General features: G+C 43.1%; 1 protein-coding gene across 1 annotated transcript in view; it reads left to right on the top strand.

Annotated features, from left to right (window-relative positions):
• The window catches only part of ARHGAP6 (Rho GTPase activating protein 6), a 154,105-nt gene extending 151,789 nt beyond the window's left edge, over positions 1-2,316 (top strand). The window contains exon 13 of the mRNA XM_058824688.1: positions 17-2,316. Within this exon, the coding sequence (XP_058680671.1) occupies positions 17-705 (689 nt within the window). The 3' untranslated portion in view covers positions 706-2,316. The remainder of the gene's footprint in view (positions 1-16) is intronic.
• The last annotated feature ends 18,356 nt before the right edge of the window (positions 2,317-20,672 follow it).

The following is a 20,672-nucleotide window of genomic DNA, read 5'->3' as shown; positions in this document are numbered from 1 at the left end:
CTGCCCCCACGCCCAGGTTCTTACGGGAACATTTACGAGAGCAGCTCGCTGCGGCCCGGACAGTGCTCCCTGTCCCAGGGGAACCTGGCCACGTGCTCCCCTCGCTGGCAGGGCAGCTCCTCGGACCTGGCCGGCGGCCGCCAGGCGATGCGGAGGAGCCAGACCACGGCCGCCATTGCCGAGTGCCAGCTCCATCCCGCGGCGTCCCGGCCGTGCAGTGACCCCCACAGGGACTGCGGCTGCAGGAGCTCAGGGCTGTCCCACTCCCGGTCGGAGCAGCGCTTGACTTTGAGCAGCGTGGAGGACCTGAGCGAGCGCGACTCGAGCGCGGGCTGTTTGCAAAGCACAGCCAAGCCCTCCTACAGGAAAGAGCGGCCGCCACCCCCTTACCCAGGCCCAGCAAAAACCAGCTCGAGTGTTTCCTCAACGCTGCACTCTTTGTGGAGACTTCAACGCCCAGAAAAGAGTTCGGGGCCGAGAGCAGCTGGAGGCCCGCCAGGCAGAGCCCCTGAGCAGGCCACCTCCAGGCAGGAGCAGCCGGCCCCGCACACGCCAGCGGGTCACAGCTATCCCACAGCACCTCACAGCCAGAACAGTACAAGTGCTTCAGAGGCGGACTGGAATGAGTGGCAAAGGGAGAGGTGGCAGATCTGGGAGCTGTTATCAGCTGATAACCCTGATGCCCTCCCAGAAACCCTTGTATGATCTTACTCTGTGGAACTGCCACTTTTACCCGTGCCTCCGTCTCATAGGAAAACAACGGGGACATTGGAAAATGGGGGAGGCTGTTTGTTTTATACCAACTCAATTGCATATACTTTTTTAAAACTTTGTTCACTTTAATTTCTCAACAGCACTGTCAAGCAGTTAATTTGCAACTACAGCATGTTCCTGTTTTTCAGCAAGCTTTTGAGAAAAAACAAGGTGAAAACTTAAGTGTAATAACTCTGTATTCATATGCTGTGTATAAGATAAAACTGTTGCTTTGATGTTGCTAAATATGTATTTATATATCTGCAGTTTTGATGATTGTATATTCTGTAATGGGTATTGTATGATAATCATGTTATGTTTTCATATACAGATGTCAATCAATCGTGACTGCTTTTTTAAAAAATCACTGCACTTGCATTACCATGATATGCATTGGAATTCTGTAGAAAGTGCACAAGCTGGTTTCTGTGCTTATATATATATATTATATTAAAAAAAAAAAGCTGTTAAGGGGTAAAGTTGTACTTCTTTTCACTGCCTTTTGAAAAACACTAAAATAAAGTGGAACATGAAAAGCCATATATTTTATAAGGGTAGTAGTGAGCTTAGAGGGGGAAATACAAAATATTTTTTTCTTATACATGTATTTGCAAAAAACTTTAAAATTTGATACAAGATTATAAAAGTATTTTTTTAGGTTCTGATAGGAAGCAGCTCAGAGAATCTAAGAACAACATTGTGCCTTAACCAATGAACTATGTAGTGCAAAGTCTGCCCTCCCATTCCAAAGGAAAACCAATGTTATATATGCAGGATATAATATATATATTTATAAATGTGTGGTTTTATGTATTGTTTTAAAACAATAAACTGGAATCCAAATTTTAGAAAACCAAACCTAATAAATTGAGATGTGTAACACTGAGAAAGAATATGGCTTTTCCTTTGAAATATCAAAGCTCCAGTATTAAGAAAGCTAGAGAAAAGCAAAAAATGCAGACAGACACATGAAAGGGAGTGAAGTAGAGTTTCAGGAATGAACGTGACATTTGGAGAAGCTCACAACTGTGTTTCCATGAAATTTGTGCCAAAGTCGGGGTCAGTCCCGCTGCCTCAGTAGCTGTATGTTGTGTTGTGTTAAATGTTGCTGTTCTGTTCGCGTTGTTTTTCAGCTGCAGAGCCGCCTGTGGGCAGCGGGTGGCAATGTACTCCAGCGTTCCAGAGAAATTCCTTCTTGGCGCTCCACAAGGGAAAGTGTATCATAGCAAAATAATTTCATTAAACATATTAGGCTTAATTTTAATTAAGTTGAAGACTTACTCAGTGATGTTGTCTATCTTGTATCATACTGATGGAATAAAAAGCTGAGTAAAACAATGAGCATATTTTTTGCTCCCTTTTTTTTGAAGGTTTAAGGATATTGATGTGTTTTTATTGCATTCTTAAGTGTCTGTATAAAAAACATCTAAGAGGAGCTTACGGGCCACCTTCAAATGCAACTTAAATATACAAGATTCAAGGTTTTACTTTGGTTTGAGGCTTAAAATCCATCATATAAAAGAGTCCTTCCCTTCAGATCTCCATTTCTCATCGTATCTCCATTTCCCCAGTAAAGTTATAAGATAAAAGCACAAAGCCAAGTAGACAGGGGCAGGATTTGGCCTTTTGACTGCTATAGCTCTTTTTATGAAGAATAAATAAAATTCTCTTCTGGTAGTTGCAAAGCTTTTCCAAATATTATTGTGGTATGAGACTTGACAGGAGAAGGTTCATGTGTGTCCCTTTGTTGCAGCAGCTCAGTGTCAATTTATTCCCAAAAAAAAAGGCAGTCCACCCCAAATTAAAATGATTGTGGAACATAAAGACAGACAAAAATGAGCTCTTACAATCTTCTCCATTTGATCTTGCCTCAGTATTGTTCCAGGCTTTATACAGATTTGCTACAGGGAATTAGCTCCCAGGTAGTCAAAACCAGTCATAGTGTAAGTCTTACTGCAGAAGATACTGTATTTACTAGATGTCCATCTCTTCATTTCAAACCCTTCTAAATACAGGAGCACCTGCACCTTTTTAGTGAAAGATGTCTGAGGATTACTCAGCCTCATTAAGAGATGGCTTTTTTCCACTCCCTCTCATTGTATGTATTTATATATATCTTTGTATTGCCATCTACATAGAGTTTATGCAACAAAAGATGAAAACAAAAGACAAGACCACTGCTGGAGGACAGCCTTGTGTGCACACATTTCAACAGATTGTCATGTGGAAGAGAAAAGATGCAAAATAAATTCCAATAAATTAAAGTAACGCTTGGCAAGACTATATAATTTCTGTACTTTTCATTTGAACAGGGTTCAAATGAAAATTACAGAGTTATCATGAGCAGGTTAAGAATGTACTTTTTAGTTGTAAGTCTTTCCAGGCTGAAATCAATGACATAATTTGTATGCCTTTTTTTTTCTTTAATATATATTTTGTAAGAAAGGTAACCATGAAATCTTGTTTCTAGTTTTATTTTGAGTGATAAATCTCTGTGGGATATCCCATTTTAGATCTCTAAATGATCCTATGCTCTTGAATACACATGCTCTTGAATAGCCATAAAACTCATTTTACAGGGAAAGTTTCCATTGTGAGGGTATCAAAGCTTTTTCTCTGACTCTTTCCCTTGGGAGGAAGATTGCTGTTTTAGCAAAGGGCTCATGTCTCTATCACACTGTCCAATAAAGCACAGGCTTTAGTGAAGATGTGATAGAGAAGGCCCCCTCTGGAGGTCTCAAGGCCTCTAGGCAAATTCAATTTCCCACCTATCACTTCTTATCACACCATGCTGGTTCCCACCTAGGGTTGTAAATAAACCACTTTCCCCTCCTGGGCTGAATTCCCTCTCTCAGGAGGTGTCTCCCAGCTGGGAGGAGGGCTGTGCTGCACTCACAGGTGAGCCCAGGAGAGATGGGATGTGGGTGCTCCAAGGACAGGCTCCTGCCAGTTGCCCATGGGGCAGGGGTTGCACTTCTGCTGCAGAAACAAAAAATGCAAGGATTCAGTACAGCTATAGGCACAAGCCAGATGTGAGGAACCTGTCAGCCAGGGGAGAAAGAAAATACAGACCTTAAAGCACTACTTAAAACATTCATGTTGCTGCCATCTTTTAAAACAAGACATGGCTGCACTGTTGTGTTGTGCATTCCAAGACCATGCTCCTCAGCTGAGGAGTCAGGTGCACCTTGTTCCTCTTCCCCAGTTTACTATCCCATCCCTTAGACCAGCTTGAATACACATGCTCTTGAATAGCCATAAAGCTCGTTTTACAGGGAAAGTCTCTAGTGTGAGGGTACCAAAGCTTTTTCTCTGACCCTTTCCCTTGGGAGGAGGATTCCTGTTTTAGCAAAGGATCATGGTCTCTATCACATCTGCATTAAAGGAGTGGTGGGAGGAGTTCAGGGCTTGTTGATCTGGCTGAAACCTGTCCTGAACAAGGAACACATAAAATTAGTGGCTCTCACAAGTGGTGGGCAGAGGGGAGGAAGAGGATGGACAGGGTCAGAGATGGGAAGAGGAAAAGGGTGAGACTGGCTCTTCTGTCAGGTGCTCCAGCAACCTTGAGGCTTGCTGCTTCAACCTGCAGCCAGGAGCCCAGCCAAGCACTTGAGAGTGGCTCTGAGGTACAAACCTGAGCCAACCCAGCTGCTGCCTGGGGTACATGGAATCTCAAGCCCTCTGCTGTCTGCACTGGGAGCCCAGGCTGCCACCATAAATTAATGCCACTCAGAATTTCTCTGCTGTTGAAATGATGAGGTGCAGTGGACTGGAACTTGTGGTTGTATGGTGTGGGGAGGGTGGTGTTACCTGGGTTTTCACTGGTTTTGTTGTTTCACAGGCATTGGTGGAGGTCAGAAATCTCAATTCCAGCCTTTCTGGAGCACCAGCTTGCCCTGCATTGCAGGGATCAGGGCCTTCCTTCTTCTCTGGGGAACAGGATGTCTGAGCTTTATCTCTGTCTCTCCCTCCCTTGTTGTTTTGCATTAATTAAAAAAAAAAAAAAAAGAAAGAAAGAAAATAGTAGCTCCATTGTGCAATACTTAACCTCACAGAGCTGCAAAGCAGTGGAAATGGTTCTCAGTTGCATTAAAGAGTAATGGACTTTTACCAAGTCATTTTACATCACTGGGAACTGTAAAGGCCTGCTGTGCTACACTTGCTATAGGGGAAGTGTCTGCAGCCATCCAGTGCTGCAGAGACCACACAGCTATTCCAGGCATGTAGACACTCAGGCTGCTGGGTCATAAAATACACCATCTCTGAGAATAGCATTAATTTAATTTTTTCTGAAGTGCAAAGCATCTCAAAAGGTGGTATCTGCATCTGGAAAAGTTACTCACAGGCTCCCTTTTTATTTAGTGGAAAGAAGTGGGTATTTCTGTGCCACCTTGATAGAACCTGCATGTCTTTCTTTGAAGGACAGTCTCTTTTGAAGGTCTGTTTGCTAGAAGGGCCTATTTTTTTCCTTCCCCTGCTATATAAAGGGAGCCTAAATAAGTCACCCAAATAAGGTAGCACTCCAAATTTGTTGGAGTGAATTCCACCCTGAGGGTCTAGTAAACCAGAAATGGGATGGTGAATGTTCAACACAGGCTTCCAGCCCTTAGGAAAATGAACTTTACCCAGAGGCCTCAGCATTGTGGTTCCTAGGTGAACCTGGGACTTGTGGGGCTGGCAGAGTCAGTGCTGCTCCTGGGGGCCTGGGGAGATGGCACACTCAGCTCTGGGAGAAATACTGGCTTTGTGCAAAGTGAGGGAGGGACACTGCCTGGGCTGGATTTTAACCTTTGTTTTGATGTGTGACTGCTTGCATGGCTGGTTTGTTTTCAAGTTGGATTTCTTTATTCACTGGAAACTCTGTTCCCAGATGAAGTGAAAGTTTTTATGAACAGACAACAAAGTTGAACACAAAAAAATTGAATAATTTGTTCAGAGACTTAAAAATGAATATATGATTTCTAGAAGTAACTTAATTTGGGCATTATATATATAGAGGAAGGTGGTTTGTATTGATTCTCAAGTGACACTGGCAAATGGAGACAGGCAGATGAAATCTTCCTTTTGCAAGATGGGTGTTAATTCTCTTTCTTCTGTTTCTGAGAAAGTAAGTGGTTTTGCCACTGGAGTTTTAGAGTCAGAGAGTAGAGTAGGAAGGAGGAAAGAGGATCCACTTCTCTCTTAAGCTGCAGTTGGGAGGGGTGAAAGCAGGTGCAGGTGAAAGCAGTATCTTCAGCTGGGTGGTTGAAACACTCTCTGGGGGAGGACTTCAGCCCCAGACTCTGTGCACTCTTCTAATGATTATTCAAACTTTTAAATAAAAGAGAATAACTTTTAACAGTGTCTCTTTTGAGCAAAAGGGACATGAATAGACACTTCAATCACCATTTCCTTTTGCTGTATTTGCTCAATTCCATTTTCTTTTGTTTACTTCCAACCATAGCTATGGGTTTCAATTAAAAAAAATATAATGGGCCTGGGAAAAATATTTCTTTCTGCATCATCTTAATAGAAATCCAAATTTTGTCTGCTTTGAAAAAGGAGTATTGACCAAGCAAGGCATCCTTTAGAGTACAGAAACTCTTCAATCATTATGAGAAAAGACCAAAGACTACCTGACCCTGATTACTGTCTTCAGCTTCACAGAGGTGAGTTAGAGACACCATTCAAAAGGGAAGGGAAGGGAAGGGAAGGGAAGGGAAGGGAAGGGAAGGGAAGGGAAGGGAAGGGAAGGGAAGGGAAGGGAAGGGAAGGGAAGGGAAGGGAAGGGAAGGGAAGGGAAGGGAAGGGAAGGGAAGGGAAGGGAAGGGAAGGGAAGGGAAGGGAAGGGAAGGGAAGGGAAGGAAGGAAGGAAGGAAGGAAGGAAGGAAGGAAGGAAGGAAATTCAAACTAAAAAGCACTTTATCATGCAGAAAATAACAAATGCACATTGTAACCTGCCAAGCAGGGTTACTGCAGTAAAAACACACTGTTCACTTGAGGACAAGAATCACTTTGGGGAGATGGAGTGTTGAATATGGAAGCAGCATCTGGCTTTTCTCCTAAAAAAAGGTTTAAAAGGGTGAAATGCTGAACAAACTCTTCCTTTCATCCACAAGCTATTTCTGTAGATCTGAACAGCAGCTAAAGGTTACCATAAAACATGCCCAGGGTGGTATTGCCCAGGGTGGTATTGACATTGTGTAGTTGTGGCCTTATTTTTGATTGCAGGGAGAGCTGGAGCCCTGAAAGAGCTCAGAGTTGAAGGAAGGCTCTTCTGAAATATTCTTAAAAAACCTCAAAAAGCCCTGGCTCCAGTATTACGAGCCACTTTTCAGCCTGTGAAAAAAAAAAAAGCTCCAGAGTAGCAGCCTCAGCCCACTGGTGCTTTCATTGGTTTCATGTGAACCTATTGCTTATAACTCTGACAAGTGGCAAGCAAGTGGCAGAACCTAGAGAGCTGGGAGGCTACCCTGTTAAAGGAACAACAAAGGTAATTTAAAAAATAAGGAAAGAAAGATGGAGACAAAGTTTGTGATGCAAAGTGAATGCTGTTTTCCCATGTCTGCCTCTAGCAGACAAGTTTCCGAATCTTCAAGTTTTCCTATCCTTGAAGAGTCAAGATTTGTAGTTGGAAACATTGAGAAGTGGTGTGATAGAGTAGAGCAAGGTCCAGAGAACCCAGCAGGTGTGATGAGGCCCTGCTCTCTTGCATGTCTTGTCCTCCATGGCACTGGAATTAATTCTGCCTAATCCTGGTGCTAGTGAGAAGATGAGTGTGAGAATCTGTGTGAATTTTAAACCTTGCTGGAATGGCATTGCTACACAAATGCAGGGACAGAGCCACACTGCCTTTTGTTCTGCTCTTCTTCTGGGTTTAGGGCTCCTTTCTTCTGCCTTGTGCCCTAGCCAGGACTGAAGAAGTAATCTTCAATATGTCCCTCCTGTCACCTGGTCATTTGAGCAATACTTCTGGGATGTACCAGGCATATTTAAACCCTGAGTATCTATCATCTTGTTCTCCCATCCTGTCATCATCATATTTTCTGAAAAATCCCTTCACCAGGATTTCTTCTCCTGGGAAGTTGAGAAGCCTCAGAGAAAAATGAAAACAATAATTATCTGATTAGTTTCTCCTGTGTTTTGCTGCTTTGGAATGTGGTTTAGACATTGTTTACCAACTGGTCATTGTTTCATTGGTTTCATGTGAATTGTTTTGACTTAATGACCAATCACAGTCCAGCTGTGTCAGGGCTCTGGAAAGAGTCACGAGTCTTCATTATTATCCTTTTGCTTTCTGTAAGTATCCTTTCTGTATTCTTTAGTATAGTTTTAGTATAGCATTCTATAATTAACATAACACAATATAATATAATATAATATAATATAATATAATATAATATAATATAATATAATATAATATAATATAATATAATAGCCTTCTAAGAACATGGAGTTAGATTCATCTTTCCTCTCAATGACGGGGGACCCTGAAAATACCTCACCATCCCACTGGTTAATGGGAGGGACCAAGGGCAGTGCAGCAGCTGCACAGCTCTCATCAATGGGCCACACACAGCTCTCAGGTCCCACCTTCCTCAAGGCTCTCCCACTGGGCTGAATTCTGGGGGCAGAATTCAGAATTGTGTGTGTGTCTCTCCCACAGCCCATGATGGCAGAGCTTAGCTGAGAAGCTGATGCCTTCCCCAAGGACAGGGAAGCACACCTGAAGATGGTGCTGCCCAGTACTTGGGATCCATGTGGAAGTTTCTGTGCCCTAGGACCCTTGGATAGTTGCTCAGCACTGAAGATTAAATTGCCTGAGCTGTTCTGGCTTCTGCTACACTGGGACTCAAATGCCCCAAGGGTTTGAGCATGTGGGTATGGCCCATGGTGTTTTAAGGCACAGGGAGCTTGGGAGAGCTTTGTGTGCCCTGTGCCAGCACCACATGTTGTGCTGTGAGTAAATGGAAAGCCTCATACTCTGAGGCAGCCCTTTGGACACCTTCAGACACCAAATGAGAGTTGTCCCTGAGAGCCAGACAAGCTGAGCCAGGAGCCTTGGGAAAGCAGCAGAGTTACTGCTGCAAAATGAGCCCTTGCTAGCCGGTACCAGAAAATTTCTGTTTCACTCCTAATGTAGAATCATGTGGAGGTGCCAAGGGGAGGCTCTGAAAAGAAATTAAGGATTCCAGAGAAACCTCTGTTTTGGTAGGGGTAATTCATTACTCCTGCCCCTACCCACAAGGAGACATCCAATTGTCACTGCAGGTAAGCCCTGAGACATGGAGGTGCTCTCACACCCTCCTGGGATGGGCAGGGCAGTGCTCAGCTCCTGCTACAAGAGCTGTGCCTGTGGTGTGTGTCCTCTTTGTGGTTGCTGTGAGGTCTTGGTTTAGTTTGGTGTTTGTCCGCTCTATTCCTTTGTCTCTGCATCTTCACATGCACAGGGAATGTAGGATCTGCCCTGTGTGCTAAAGAGGGAGCAGAAACCTGCACTGCCCTGTGAGGAGAGCTGTTCAGAGGAGTTTTGGTTTAATATTCATACTACCCTCAGGCAATTTTCTGCTCTGTGTTTTAAGGGAGTGGGCAGGGAGAACATGCAGTGGTTGTTTACTCTGGTATCAAGGGATTAGCTTAAGGCTGTGGATAAGGAGCATCAGGGATGCAGATGGCAGTGGAAGAATAAAAATAAAGAAATCTTCCATGACCATTTTTCCTTCAAGCAAGTAAGAAATACCCCATGTCAGTTCTGATCAGCCAGTGGATTGAGACATAACTGAGTACAGTATAAGGCAAGGAAATAAATTTGGGCACCACATACAACAAAACCATTCTATTAAGGTGTTGATGCCATATTCTGCTGTACCAAAGCATATCAATCATAATGGTAAAATGTGGATAACTTCTGCCTGATTCTGGACATTTGCCACAACATGCAGAGTCCCTGAAAACTAAAATAAATAGGATAAAATCAGAGTTTCCAGGTCATGATTTGTATTTACAACTTAATAACAAATGCTATCCTTCCTCTTAATTTTTTCCTTTAAAAAAAAACAAAACCTAGTGTTTCTATAAACTTGTCTAGTCACAGCAAGGAGGGCACTTCTCTGCAGTTCTGCATATTAGAACAGGGCAGCAAACACTCTGCGTGTTCATTATAGGGATAGGTTTGGACTCACTCAATGTCAAAAACCAAAAACTGCCTTGTCCTGACCCTCAGGTTTGCATTTACCTCTGAAAAAACCTTAAAGGGTATTTTAGATGGGAGGGAGAGGAAAAAGGAAACATGAACCACAGTCATGATGCTTTTGCCCCTTGGTGCAGATCCACTTCACATCTTTGTAGGCAGTTTGGTGGATGTGCCATTCTCCTTGAGTGCTGTGGAGACACCTTCCATGGCTCTGATCCCCTCCATAGCACATCCCTCCCTGCCTGGAAGTTTTGTGCAGGACAAGACTCAGTGCCAGGGGGTAGGTGGGCAAAAATCCATGAGCCCCAGGAGTTTTGCATCCTCAGCTCAGCTGCAGGCAGGATCTCAGAGTGGCCATGCATCCAGCTCTCGCTGCCAGCCCACAGGCTGTGCTGTGTGACCCTGTCAGATCCAGTGGCTGGAGAAGCCTTTGTAGAGCAGCGATGAGATTATACCATAAGGATTAGCATTTTAGACTCAGGACCTCTCACACTTGTTCCCAATCACCCAGCAGGGAATGTTGTTTATTTGGCAGGCCTATGCAAACACACTAGCAGGGCAACTGGAGCAGACCTTTCTGCTCAGAAAGTTTATGCTCACTGCACAATTGTGTTAATGTAAACCCATTATATTGGCATCAACAAGAACCATGCTGAATACCTTAATTCCTCCACCAGCAAGCAGGCTGCTGGGCTCAGTTCCTCGTGGCTGCAGCCAAAACCCTGCCAACCTTGTCCCCTGTGAACTAGATGTTCAGTGAGAAAAGAGACAGGAAAAAAGACTTTTCTTAAAATACATCCACACAGGCCTTTCCTTTCAGCTTTATAGATTTATTCAGTAAACCAAGATAGAAGTCACACAGCAAGACCAGCAGAAAACTCAGATATCTGTTGCATGTCAGAGCCTGTGGACCTTTTCTGTAAAGTGTGAGAGTTTTAGACCATGTTCCCAGAAAAGGGATTAAACAGAGAAAGTGTCTCATTGCCCAGCTGTCTGCCAGTCTGGGGGCTAAACTACCTTTCATGTTTCCTGAACATTGTACTCTGGTAGATACAGTGGAACAGACATTAAATAGCTTTGTTTGTCAGATCTTTTCAAAGGGCTTTAAGTTCTGTTTCAGTGTTTCCACTTGTTGTTGTCACATGTTTAACACCAGGGCACTCTGGAGTGAATAGTGAATGGTTGGGCTGCCAGGGAAAATCTGTTTGGGGATTCATGTTAACAGGATGGCACTGCAAGGCAGAACAGACTCATGGAACACTGACCCTTCCACCTGACTGAATGCCAGAAAGTATCATTGGGAGAACTGAGATTTCAGCCAGTATAGAAGAACCAGTATGAAGCAAATGTGTGTGTTGTGACAGAAACAGCAGAGAGACCTTTGTGTGCTCTTCAGGCGGTGTCTGAAGCACTTGATGGAATTATAAGCACAGTGTCCCAAGAAATGTCCTCATGGCTCACATCAAAGGTCATCTCTAGAAGACCCTTAGAGTGACTTTCCTTTATTTTAGACATCCATTCCTGGATATTGTAGGGGGAAAAGACAAATCCTTGCACAGCCCCAGGTGTGGCTGGGGTGCTTTCCCAATGTTTTGGAAGAGCACCTGGGGAACAGCAACACTGTAGCCCTCCTTTCAACTCTTCTGTCATCCCAAGCATGAGGGGGGGCACATCCCAATGCCTGTTCTCACAGACAGGAGCAATTCTAAAATGTTTCTTAGCATTTACCTCTATATTGCATGATAGATGCTTGGCAAAGCGAATGAGGTGGGCTCAGATGAACATCCTGTGATGCGATGCAGTAGTTTACAAAGGACTTCTTATACCTATAAACTTTCAGGCAGCATGAAATAAAAATTCACAAAGTCCCCTTTCAGAATTTTTATCTGATATTGCTGCCCTAGCTACCCAAAATGTTTGGGTTTTGCCTTGTTTTTCTCTCAAGACAAATTTATAAGCAAAGGTCCCATCCTTGGTAGCATCCCAGCTGTGCTGCTGTTCCTAATTGTGCTGTGGTGTCTTGGGCATCACCTGGGATGGCTGAATTGCATGCTGGCAACTTGTTCTCTCAAAGTCTGGGATGGCCACTGTATCCTGACCACTGGGAAGCACCCACACAGTTTCCCAAACCTCTCCTTTTGGAAGCTCTATCTGGAGAACAGATTGGGTTGCTATCCTTCATTAGTGGTTCCTGAGGCCTCCACTGTTGTGAAAGACAAGAGCACATATGGGAGCACATGTGGTGGAGCAGGAGGTTCAGCTTCAACCTTGCTGATCCCAACACCTTCCATCCCAGCCAAATAGGGAGTTACCCTGTTTTGTAATGTAAAACATCAGGATCAGTATTCCAAAGCAGCTCATCACTATGTCAGGAAGCTCTAGGATTTTGAAGAGGATGATGAGCTTTGGCTTTCAGTCAGGCCGTTAAAATCTACTGTGTTCACACAGTGCTGTGATGGGATAGCTATGTCCCTACTAGTTCAACAGCCAGCTACAGCATTTTGGAGATTTTTGTATACCTAGGCTTAACCTATTCAGACAAATTACCATTTTAATTCTTTTCAGAGCCTGTCACTATCAAAGGAATCTTTGCTTGCCCTCTTTCATCCCACAAACTTTTTCTTTCCACAAAATGTCTGGGACTCCTGCACAAAAACTGGGTATGAGCACTTAAGATCCTGCAGCAACTGAAGGCTTTCTGTAGCGTGTTTTTTGGCTTAATCTGCCTCAGCTAAAGGATAATTCAGTGACCTTTTGCTGCCCTGACTGACAGTGGCACATATGTTCATGACAGGGACTCCCAGCACCCCTCACTGATGGAGCCAGACACAGGAATGGTAACAAATGCTTTGTTGATGAAGTCCAGTCCTTCCAGAAGATCCCTCATTTTAGTCCTGAGTTGTAGAGAAAACTGCTGGGCAAGTGGTTAAGCCCTTTGTTCTACTAATTCTGTGTAAACCCCCTCCTCTTGGGACCAGTATCATAGGAAATTGCCTCTCTCCCTACCACTCCTCCCATTGTACCAAGGGCAGTTGCTGCAGCCTTTGTTTAGTGTTTACATCCATCTGTTCTTCTCACAAAACTGTTTATGAAAGAATCCTTGTTTTCTCTATGTTGTGTATATCTCTGTTTCTCTGCTCTGTGCTGTTGTATACTTCATGCTTTCCATGCCTCTGCATTTCTCAGCCATGAACCCCCAGAAGCTTTAACACTTCTCAGCGTGGAGCTGTCTTTATGGGCCATCCTGTGCTCGCCACAGTGAGATAAGGATGGTGAGGGAAGATAAGGGTTTTATCTGTGCCAGGATCTATGGTACATAATGTAGCACTGCTGTGAGGGACAGGGATGGAATATGAATATTTTTTCTACTCTCCAGAGAGGAGAAGGGGTGGTTTCCCTGTTATTGATCTGCCTCTAGAACTTCTCTCCTCTGCGCCCATTTTAAGAAATCCCACCCAGAGGGTCTATGTTATCTTTCTTACTCTCTAAAGCAATGTATTAGATTGACTTGGCAAGATCAGTAACACTCTCAGACTCAGGATATTAGTTGCAGGTTTATTTTCTGGAACTATATAAAAAGTTCTTTTTAAAGATATTAACTATGAATGGTTCTTTATTCAAACCAAAAAATATTTTATTTACTAGATGGAGGAACTATTCTGACTCAAGAGATAAGTGCTCTTATGGAGTGCTGCTTTTGTACAAGCAAGCCTAGAGGGATGGGCTGACAGATTCTTTTTAATCCCCTTGGAAACAGGACTGGGGAGAGGGATTATTTCCTTCAAGGAAAAATGCAGCTTTGGCGCCCTAGAGCTATGTGTCTGAACTTGCTGGGTAGTGTGCATTCTGTTGTTTTATGCTAGATGAATAGAAGGGAGTCAGTCATCTCTGCAATTTGCTCAATAGCCAGTCCAGCAGGAATGTGGAAGACCAAGTTTTGACCACTTTCTCTTCCTGAGCAGGAGTTTCAGCTCCTTCTCTCCTCTTCCCATCCCAGTTTTTCTGAGGACAGGTTATGAAATGCAAGGCTAAAGGGTATTTGCAGGCAGATCTTCCTCAGGGCGACCTGGTGTTGCTATGTCATCCATTATTAATGTGCAGATATTAGAAATAAATAGGCAGCAGTGCTGAGAGGTGAGACATGCTGGGAGTGTGAGACATAATGCAGCTCCTTCCACAGGCAGTAGCCCAATATTTTCCACAAAGTTCTGTGTTGTGGAGAGTGAGGGAACTCTGCCCAGACAACCCTCATCACTTGAAGAACAAGGCATGTAGAAGGCAGATGATAAAATTAAATAGCCTTACATACATAATGAGATTTAAACTAAATTTCACATGCCTCAGGTAAATTTCCTGACCACTTGAATGAAGGAGTGTGTATTTGGGGGGAGCAGCAGTGCTGACTGAAATTCTTGGTTTAGGTCCTGAGAAGTGTTTGCTTGATTTGGAATGAAATGTGGGATTATTTCCAAGAAAATAAAACCAACATATTCAGTGATATGTTCTTTATTTTGGCCTAAAGACCAGCTCTTGAATTGGAAATATCCATTCCAAGGCACATGATGGTGCCTAGCAGCAAAGTGCTCATTTAGCTGAAAGATGGATAAATAGTGTGGTCCTTCAGGCTGCTGGGCCAGGGTTGCACAGGTATCTTCAGGAGGACAGAGATGCTGGTTATGGCTTGCACAAGAAATAAATTCTTGCAAGAAAAAATATCTTCTCTTTCTTTTCCTTTTCTCAGATATTTTGGACCATATTGAGATTTTGGTCGTAGGGGCATAGCCATTCAGTGAATTCTGAATTGGTTCCTTGCTAAATAACCTGAAAGAATTCAAGAAAGCAGAAAATAATGACCCTAGGTTGAGTAAGAGCTCGTATTCCTCTTGATAGTTCTCATGGTTACTTACTGCACACAACAATTCCAAATATACATAATTTACTTTTTATGCACTGTACTCATTGTGGTGTCTGAAGGTTTATACATAATATGTAAGAAATCTCAGAGGGCAATGAGATGTTTTGCTTCTTTGGAGTGGAAACTACTGAGCTCCCTCTAGGATTTTTGGAACAAGACCATGCTAAACACCAGGATATTATTTGCAAAGTTGACTGTGTAAATTTGTGCTGCAAACTGAGATTTTCTTCCAGGTGTGTGTTAAACTTGTTTTTCTATTGTAACATTAAAATCTGGCCCTTGCAATCAGCAGAGTGATGGTTAAGAAATCTGTATTTACTAAAAAACATACTGGACACTGAGCATGTTCAGTCCTTGCAGTGAACTTGTCTGCCTTCAGAGCTGGCTGTGAGCACCAGTGTGAATGCAGGTGAGAGCACTTGTGGGTATAAGGAAGTCACATTACAATTGTTGGTGGTTCTTGAAAATAGATGCTTTATACAATGAAAATTTAGCAGAAAAAAAAATCTAGTCTATCAGGAGGAGGAAACAATTGGTATTTGCAAGAGAAAGTTCCCAAATATGACAAATACAATTGTAGTCTATAGTCTGTAGGTAAGTAAAGGTTGGGGTGGGAATGAGCGAATAACCAGTTCTTTACCCTGAGGAGATGTTATTTATCCTGTAGCATTTTCAGCTGATTTAAATATTACTGTGCCAGTTTTAAAGCCCTTGGAGACAGGTGTGTGGGCATTTCTGGAAGTCCTACATAACAACCTTTGTATTGTCAAGCATGAAAGCTCTATTTAAAGGACCACCTCAGACTCTATCTGCAATGGATGTTAAAAATCTCAAAATACCTCTTTTAAGACTGGGAGCTCTGCCTTGTAGTCAGCCTGAGCCTCTGCTCTTTCCTTGCCCCCATGCAGTGTAGCACATGCACCACCCGACCCTCTTCTTGCCACAAGAGCAAAGCTTCAGGTGTGCACATATGAAACCTGTCTGCACTTGTGCACATTTTCCCCTTTTCCTCAGCTCATGCTGAAAGTACAGCTATCTAGACTGAAACTCTGTTCTGTTTTGGCTTATGAGACACATGACCTTTAACTAGCTTATTTATATTTTACGCTGCATTTCACATAACTTTTATTTTTATGATTCAGTTCTGCTTTCCAGTGAATATATAGGTACAATACAAAACGTATAGTATGACTTTAAAGGGATGCATTATTTTTTCTTATTATACTGTCAGTACATTCTCACAATCAGGATTAGATCCTTTCTTCCACAAAGACTTCAAACCTTTCTAAGGTTTTGTTCATTTTTTCCCTCTTAGGTTGTTAAGTAGAGTCTGCAAGAGTTTGCTCTTCTGGAAGATAAGCACAGGAATAATCCAACTTTCCTCTCTTTAGTAACTGACCGGATTTCTAAACAAAGGTGACTGGAAATATCCTAGCCAGTGAGGATTTGTTCAATGAATGGGAAAACACTTTGAACTTCAGGAATACATGCATTTAGTTAAGGATTGATTAATTTACTTCATTCTCTCCTGTCATCAGTACTTTGGGAGAATGGGCAGATTTTTTTACAGAGAGTTCTTAGCATGTCTCCCCAGAGTTATCTCTGCAATACCTGCACCCACTGGGTTACTGCTGCCTTTGCTGCACGGGCACAAAAGTTGCCTTCTCCTCCACCCCATCCTTTTGCTGCCTGTGTGACTCCTCTCCAGCCCGAATCCCTCCCTGCAGCCTTGGATGCTCAGCCCCCTCTGTCCCGGTCTGACTCTCCTTGGGGAGCAACCCAGCTGCCTCCAGCCCTGCTGCATCCCACAGGTGCTGGCAGCAGGTTTGTGACCCCGTGGGACTGGCATACCTGACAGCCATGCATTGCTTTTGCCTTTCAGGAGCTGATGCTTTACCAGTGTTGTCTGAAGAGGGTGTGGAGGAGGGCTGATGTCCAGGGATAACCTGGGGAAATGCAGAGCTATTCCTATGTAGGAACAGTATTGTGGGGCTGGGACACTGATTGCCCTCTGGTAACCCACTACCCTTTTATCTTGCATCCCTTATCAGAGAGTTTTCATAGGCAAATAAGAAACATTTGGTCTTTGGCCACAGCTGAGATTCTCAGAGAAAAGACACCCTGAAGGTGTGCTTGACCACTGCATAAATTTTCCTTTTATGAGGACTGAAACAATGGAAGGTTATAGGGGTAGGAAGAGAAAAGGAGAAATACAAAAAATGGCTGTTAGCTGTGTGTTCAGAGGAAGTGGAAGATGTCCACAATGGAAGAGAAGCTCCACCATATACCCCTGAACCCATGTCATGAGGTACTGTCTGTTTTCTTGCTTTGTGCAAGAATGAGGTTTATGCAGATTCTAAACTGACAAAAATCACATCAAGTATGGGTTTTAAAGGTAACAACAAAAGGAAATTTTTTTGTTTTTCATAATAATAATACTAGCAACAATATTTAAAAATATTAATTTTTGAGTTTTTGAGATGCCATGTCAGGGTTTTTTCCCTATGAAGCAATCTGTTCTCCAATAATTGATTTCAAGGAAAATCATGCTCAGCAGTGGGAATACTGGTGCAAACTCCTGTTTGTTATGGCTCTAATAAAAAGTTTTTTTGTCGGTGCTCCCAGACCTTTCATACTTCCAGACTGCTGGACTCCTAAGTGATGGAGGAACTCTTTCAGCTGTATGTTTAGGCTTTTTTGGGGTGTTTTTTCCTCCCCTATAAACGTCCTTATAAGGGTCCTTTCCTTTTCCCAGGTCCAGCTCAGAGTGGGGATGGGCTGGGGCTGGGGAGCAGCAGCCAGGGAGAGGCTGGGTGGGTTTGGAGCAGGCTGTGAATAACAGCAGGCTGTTACCTCTCTCCAGCAGAGGTAGCACAGGAGATCTGGCAGCCAGTGGAGCAGGACTGACCTGACATTTTCTGCAGGTCTCTATAAAAATGGGGGCTGTTTTGTAACCTGCTCTGAGAGGCTCTTCCTCCACTGCCCAGTGCCCTCCCAGGCATCTGTGCAGGGGCCACTGCACCCCATGGTGCTCCACAGGCACCTTCTGTTGAGATGACTCTGTACCCCAATCATGTACATCCATGTATAGAATAAAAATGCACACCCCCATTCCTCCCTACAAACCTTGTGGCTCTTTATCAAGATGAAGGAACAGGACACTGGTGAAAACCCACCTGGAGCACTGTGTCCAGCCCTGGGACCCCCAACAAAAGGAGGATGTGGGCCATGAAGATGGTAAGAGAGTGGGGTACCTCTCCTGTGAGGACAGGCTGAGAGTTTCTGTTCTGTCTGGAGAAGTGTCTGGGATGACCCCAAAGCACTTTCCAGTACCTGCAGAGGACCTACAGGAATCTGGATGTGGACTTTGGACAAGGGCATGTAGAGGTCAGACAAGGGCAGAATGGTTTAAAGTGAAAGAGAGTAGATTTAGACTGGATGCAACGAAGAATTTGTTTACCATGAAGGTGAGGCGTTGGCACAGGCTGCCCAGAGAAGCTGATGCCCCATTCCTGTGAGTGTTCATGGCCAGGCTGAATGAAGCTCGGAGAAACCTGCCCTAGTGGAAGGTGTCCCTGCTTAAGGCAGGGGGTCTGGACTAAATGACCTTTAAAAGGTCCCTTCCAAACAAAACTATTCTGTGATTCTGTTCTAAGGCAAGGCCCTGTGCTGGCTTACCTGGTGCTCACAGCCTTTGTAGTTAATGTCCTTTCACCTGGTGAAACTGCTAGAGAGACTGACTGACACCCAGTATTATTGTCTTCTAAACCCTAAAATTTTGGGGTCAAAGTATTTGGACAGAAGCTGTAAAAAGAGGAAACAAAAATAAGCAGTGTGGCTTGGCTTCTGCCTGAGGACTTTTTGTAGCAGCCCTCAGGAGATTGACACAGGCTGAGGGAGCAGTTACAATCAGTGTCCATCAGGATTTTCAAAGAGGCATCTCTGGTTCTTATGGAAATCAGAAATTAAATCATTTCAGAGAAATATGATCCCACTTATTCCCATTTCCCCCCTTTATTTAACTGCTAACAATTTAGGCTTCTGAGGGTTTAGAATTAAATATTTTCTAAGCAGTCAGAGTATCTCTCCTTCATGCTGTACACTTGGCTTGGAGATGACATCTAGCTTTTCTTCCATCTTTTGTTATTTTAAATACATGCTCAGCATTATATCATTTACACTCAGTGCTGATAATTACAGATACATAAGGAGTAAACAACTTTATCCAATGTCACAGTAGGAGTGTTGCTGTAAAATAAAGGGCCAAGGAAACTTAAGGCTCAGTGCAGAGATAACTGAATGAACCCTGAATATAATCCTATTAAGAAATTGATTACAAAAACCTGAAATGAAATTGCAAACAAGGCTCTCTGTATGACATATCTCGTCCCATCCAGATTAAGAACCAGCTGAATCCTATAAACAATTTAGAGAAAAGCAATTGCAAAGTCCTTCAGAAGATAACTGCATATCCTATTTGCAGTTTAAATTTAAGACAGAGACCTAGTCAGGCAGACAGGGATAAGCAAGTCCTTGGAGTTGATATGAGTTGGTCTGTTGAATTACTTTAACCAGAGGATTATATAGATTATTTATTCTATGGATTTTTACGCTCGTTTGGCTCTACTACAATAACAAAGTTTTGACTGTTTAATATTCATTTAAATATCTATATTTCATTTGTTAAACAAACATAGCACAGCTTCTGCATTGTAACCCTGTGTGGGTTTATATTTCTATATACACACACAGAGCTGAAGAAGCCAAACTTACCTCTGGCATCTATATGTGAGGGAGCTTCAGTATTTTATTCATTGTATGTGAGTCCATTGAATTTTCCTTTTTCCTGTAGACCATTTGCAAATATTCATTGTGGTAAATCCTTCCTCCCCAAATCATTGAACACTCAATGCAGCTGAACTTTTGGATGGCATGAAATGAGGATGTAAGTGGTCTGTGTGAGCCTAATCTCCATGCTGGAGGTTTAGAAGGAGAGGGATGATAGGGAAAAGGCCTAATAAGGCTTGAAGAGTTTTTTTTCATATGGTGTGCAAATTTTGGATGCAACGCAATTTGTTCCCAACTGTCTTGGAATTTTCAAAACTTTTATTTCTACTTCCTTAAGTAGGGTCCACTCAGAGTACAGACGCCTAATTGCTCAGGCACACCTGTTCAGATCCATAATAATTTTCCTAATTAGATTGTTTTTGGGATTCATTAAGTTATCTTCCTTGGATGTCTGGGGGATCCACAGCATGGAGAATAAGGTCCAATTTGGAGCCTTCATGGACATAAGCTGCTGCTTCTTTCTTCCTGCAGGGAGGCTGAACTTGCATTGAAACATCTGGGGATGATGCATAGAGGTAAGAGACAGAACGGCTTTTCTCTAAAGTCTTTTTATTGTTTCCAGTTTTCCTGCTCAAAGAGGTGAAGAGAGGGAAGGCCATGGTAGTGACTTTCAGGGAACTTGTAGAAGAGCCAAAAATCTGTTCCCTGATGCTACAAAGCCTAAAAATCAAATCTACAGGGAAAATAGTAATGCAGGGTTTGACTCACTATTCCCTCTGTCTTGAGGGGCATTATTGTCCCTCACAGCAGAAAAGTCAGGTTATGCTAATCAAAACCACTAACAGGAAAATATTTCCTTTTCCCAAACAAGACAAAATAAAATGTGACATCTCTTTTTTTAGCATCCTGGCAATTGTATTGCCGCCTTCCTACAAGAAAGTAATACAAACTCCTGGGGCTGATTCTGTCACAGTCATCAATTTTCTAAACAACCTCAGCCTCAGAATTTAAGTAATGCTTAGAATGGTGCAAGAGCAGCATCAC

Source organism: Ammospiza caudacuta, chromosome 2 (assembly GCF_027887145.1).
Source record: "Ammospiza caudacuta isolate bAmmCau1 chromosome 2, bAmmCau1.pri, whole genome shotgun sequence".
NCBI lineage: Eukaryota > Metazoa > Chordata > Aves > Passeriformes > Passerellidae > Ammospiza > Ammospiza caudacuta.
This window is presented reverse-complemented; position numbering and strand designations above follow the sequence as displayed.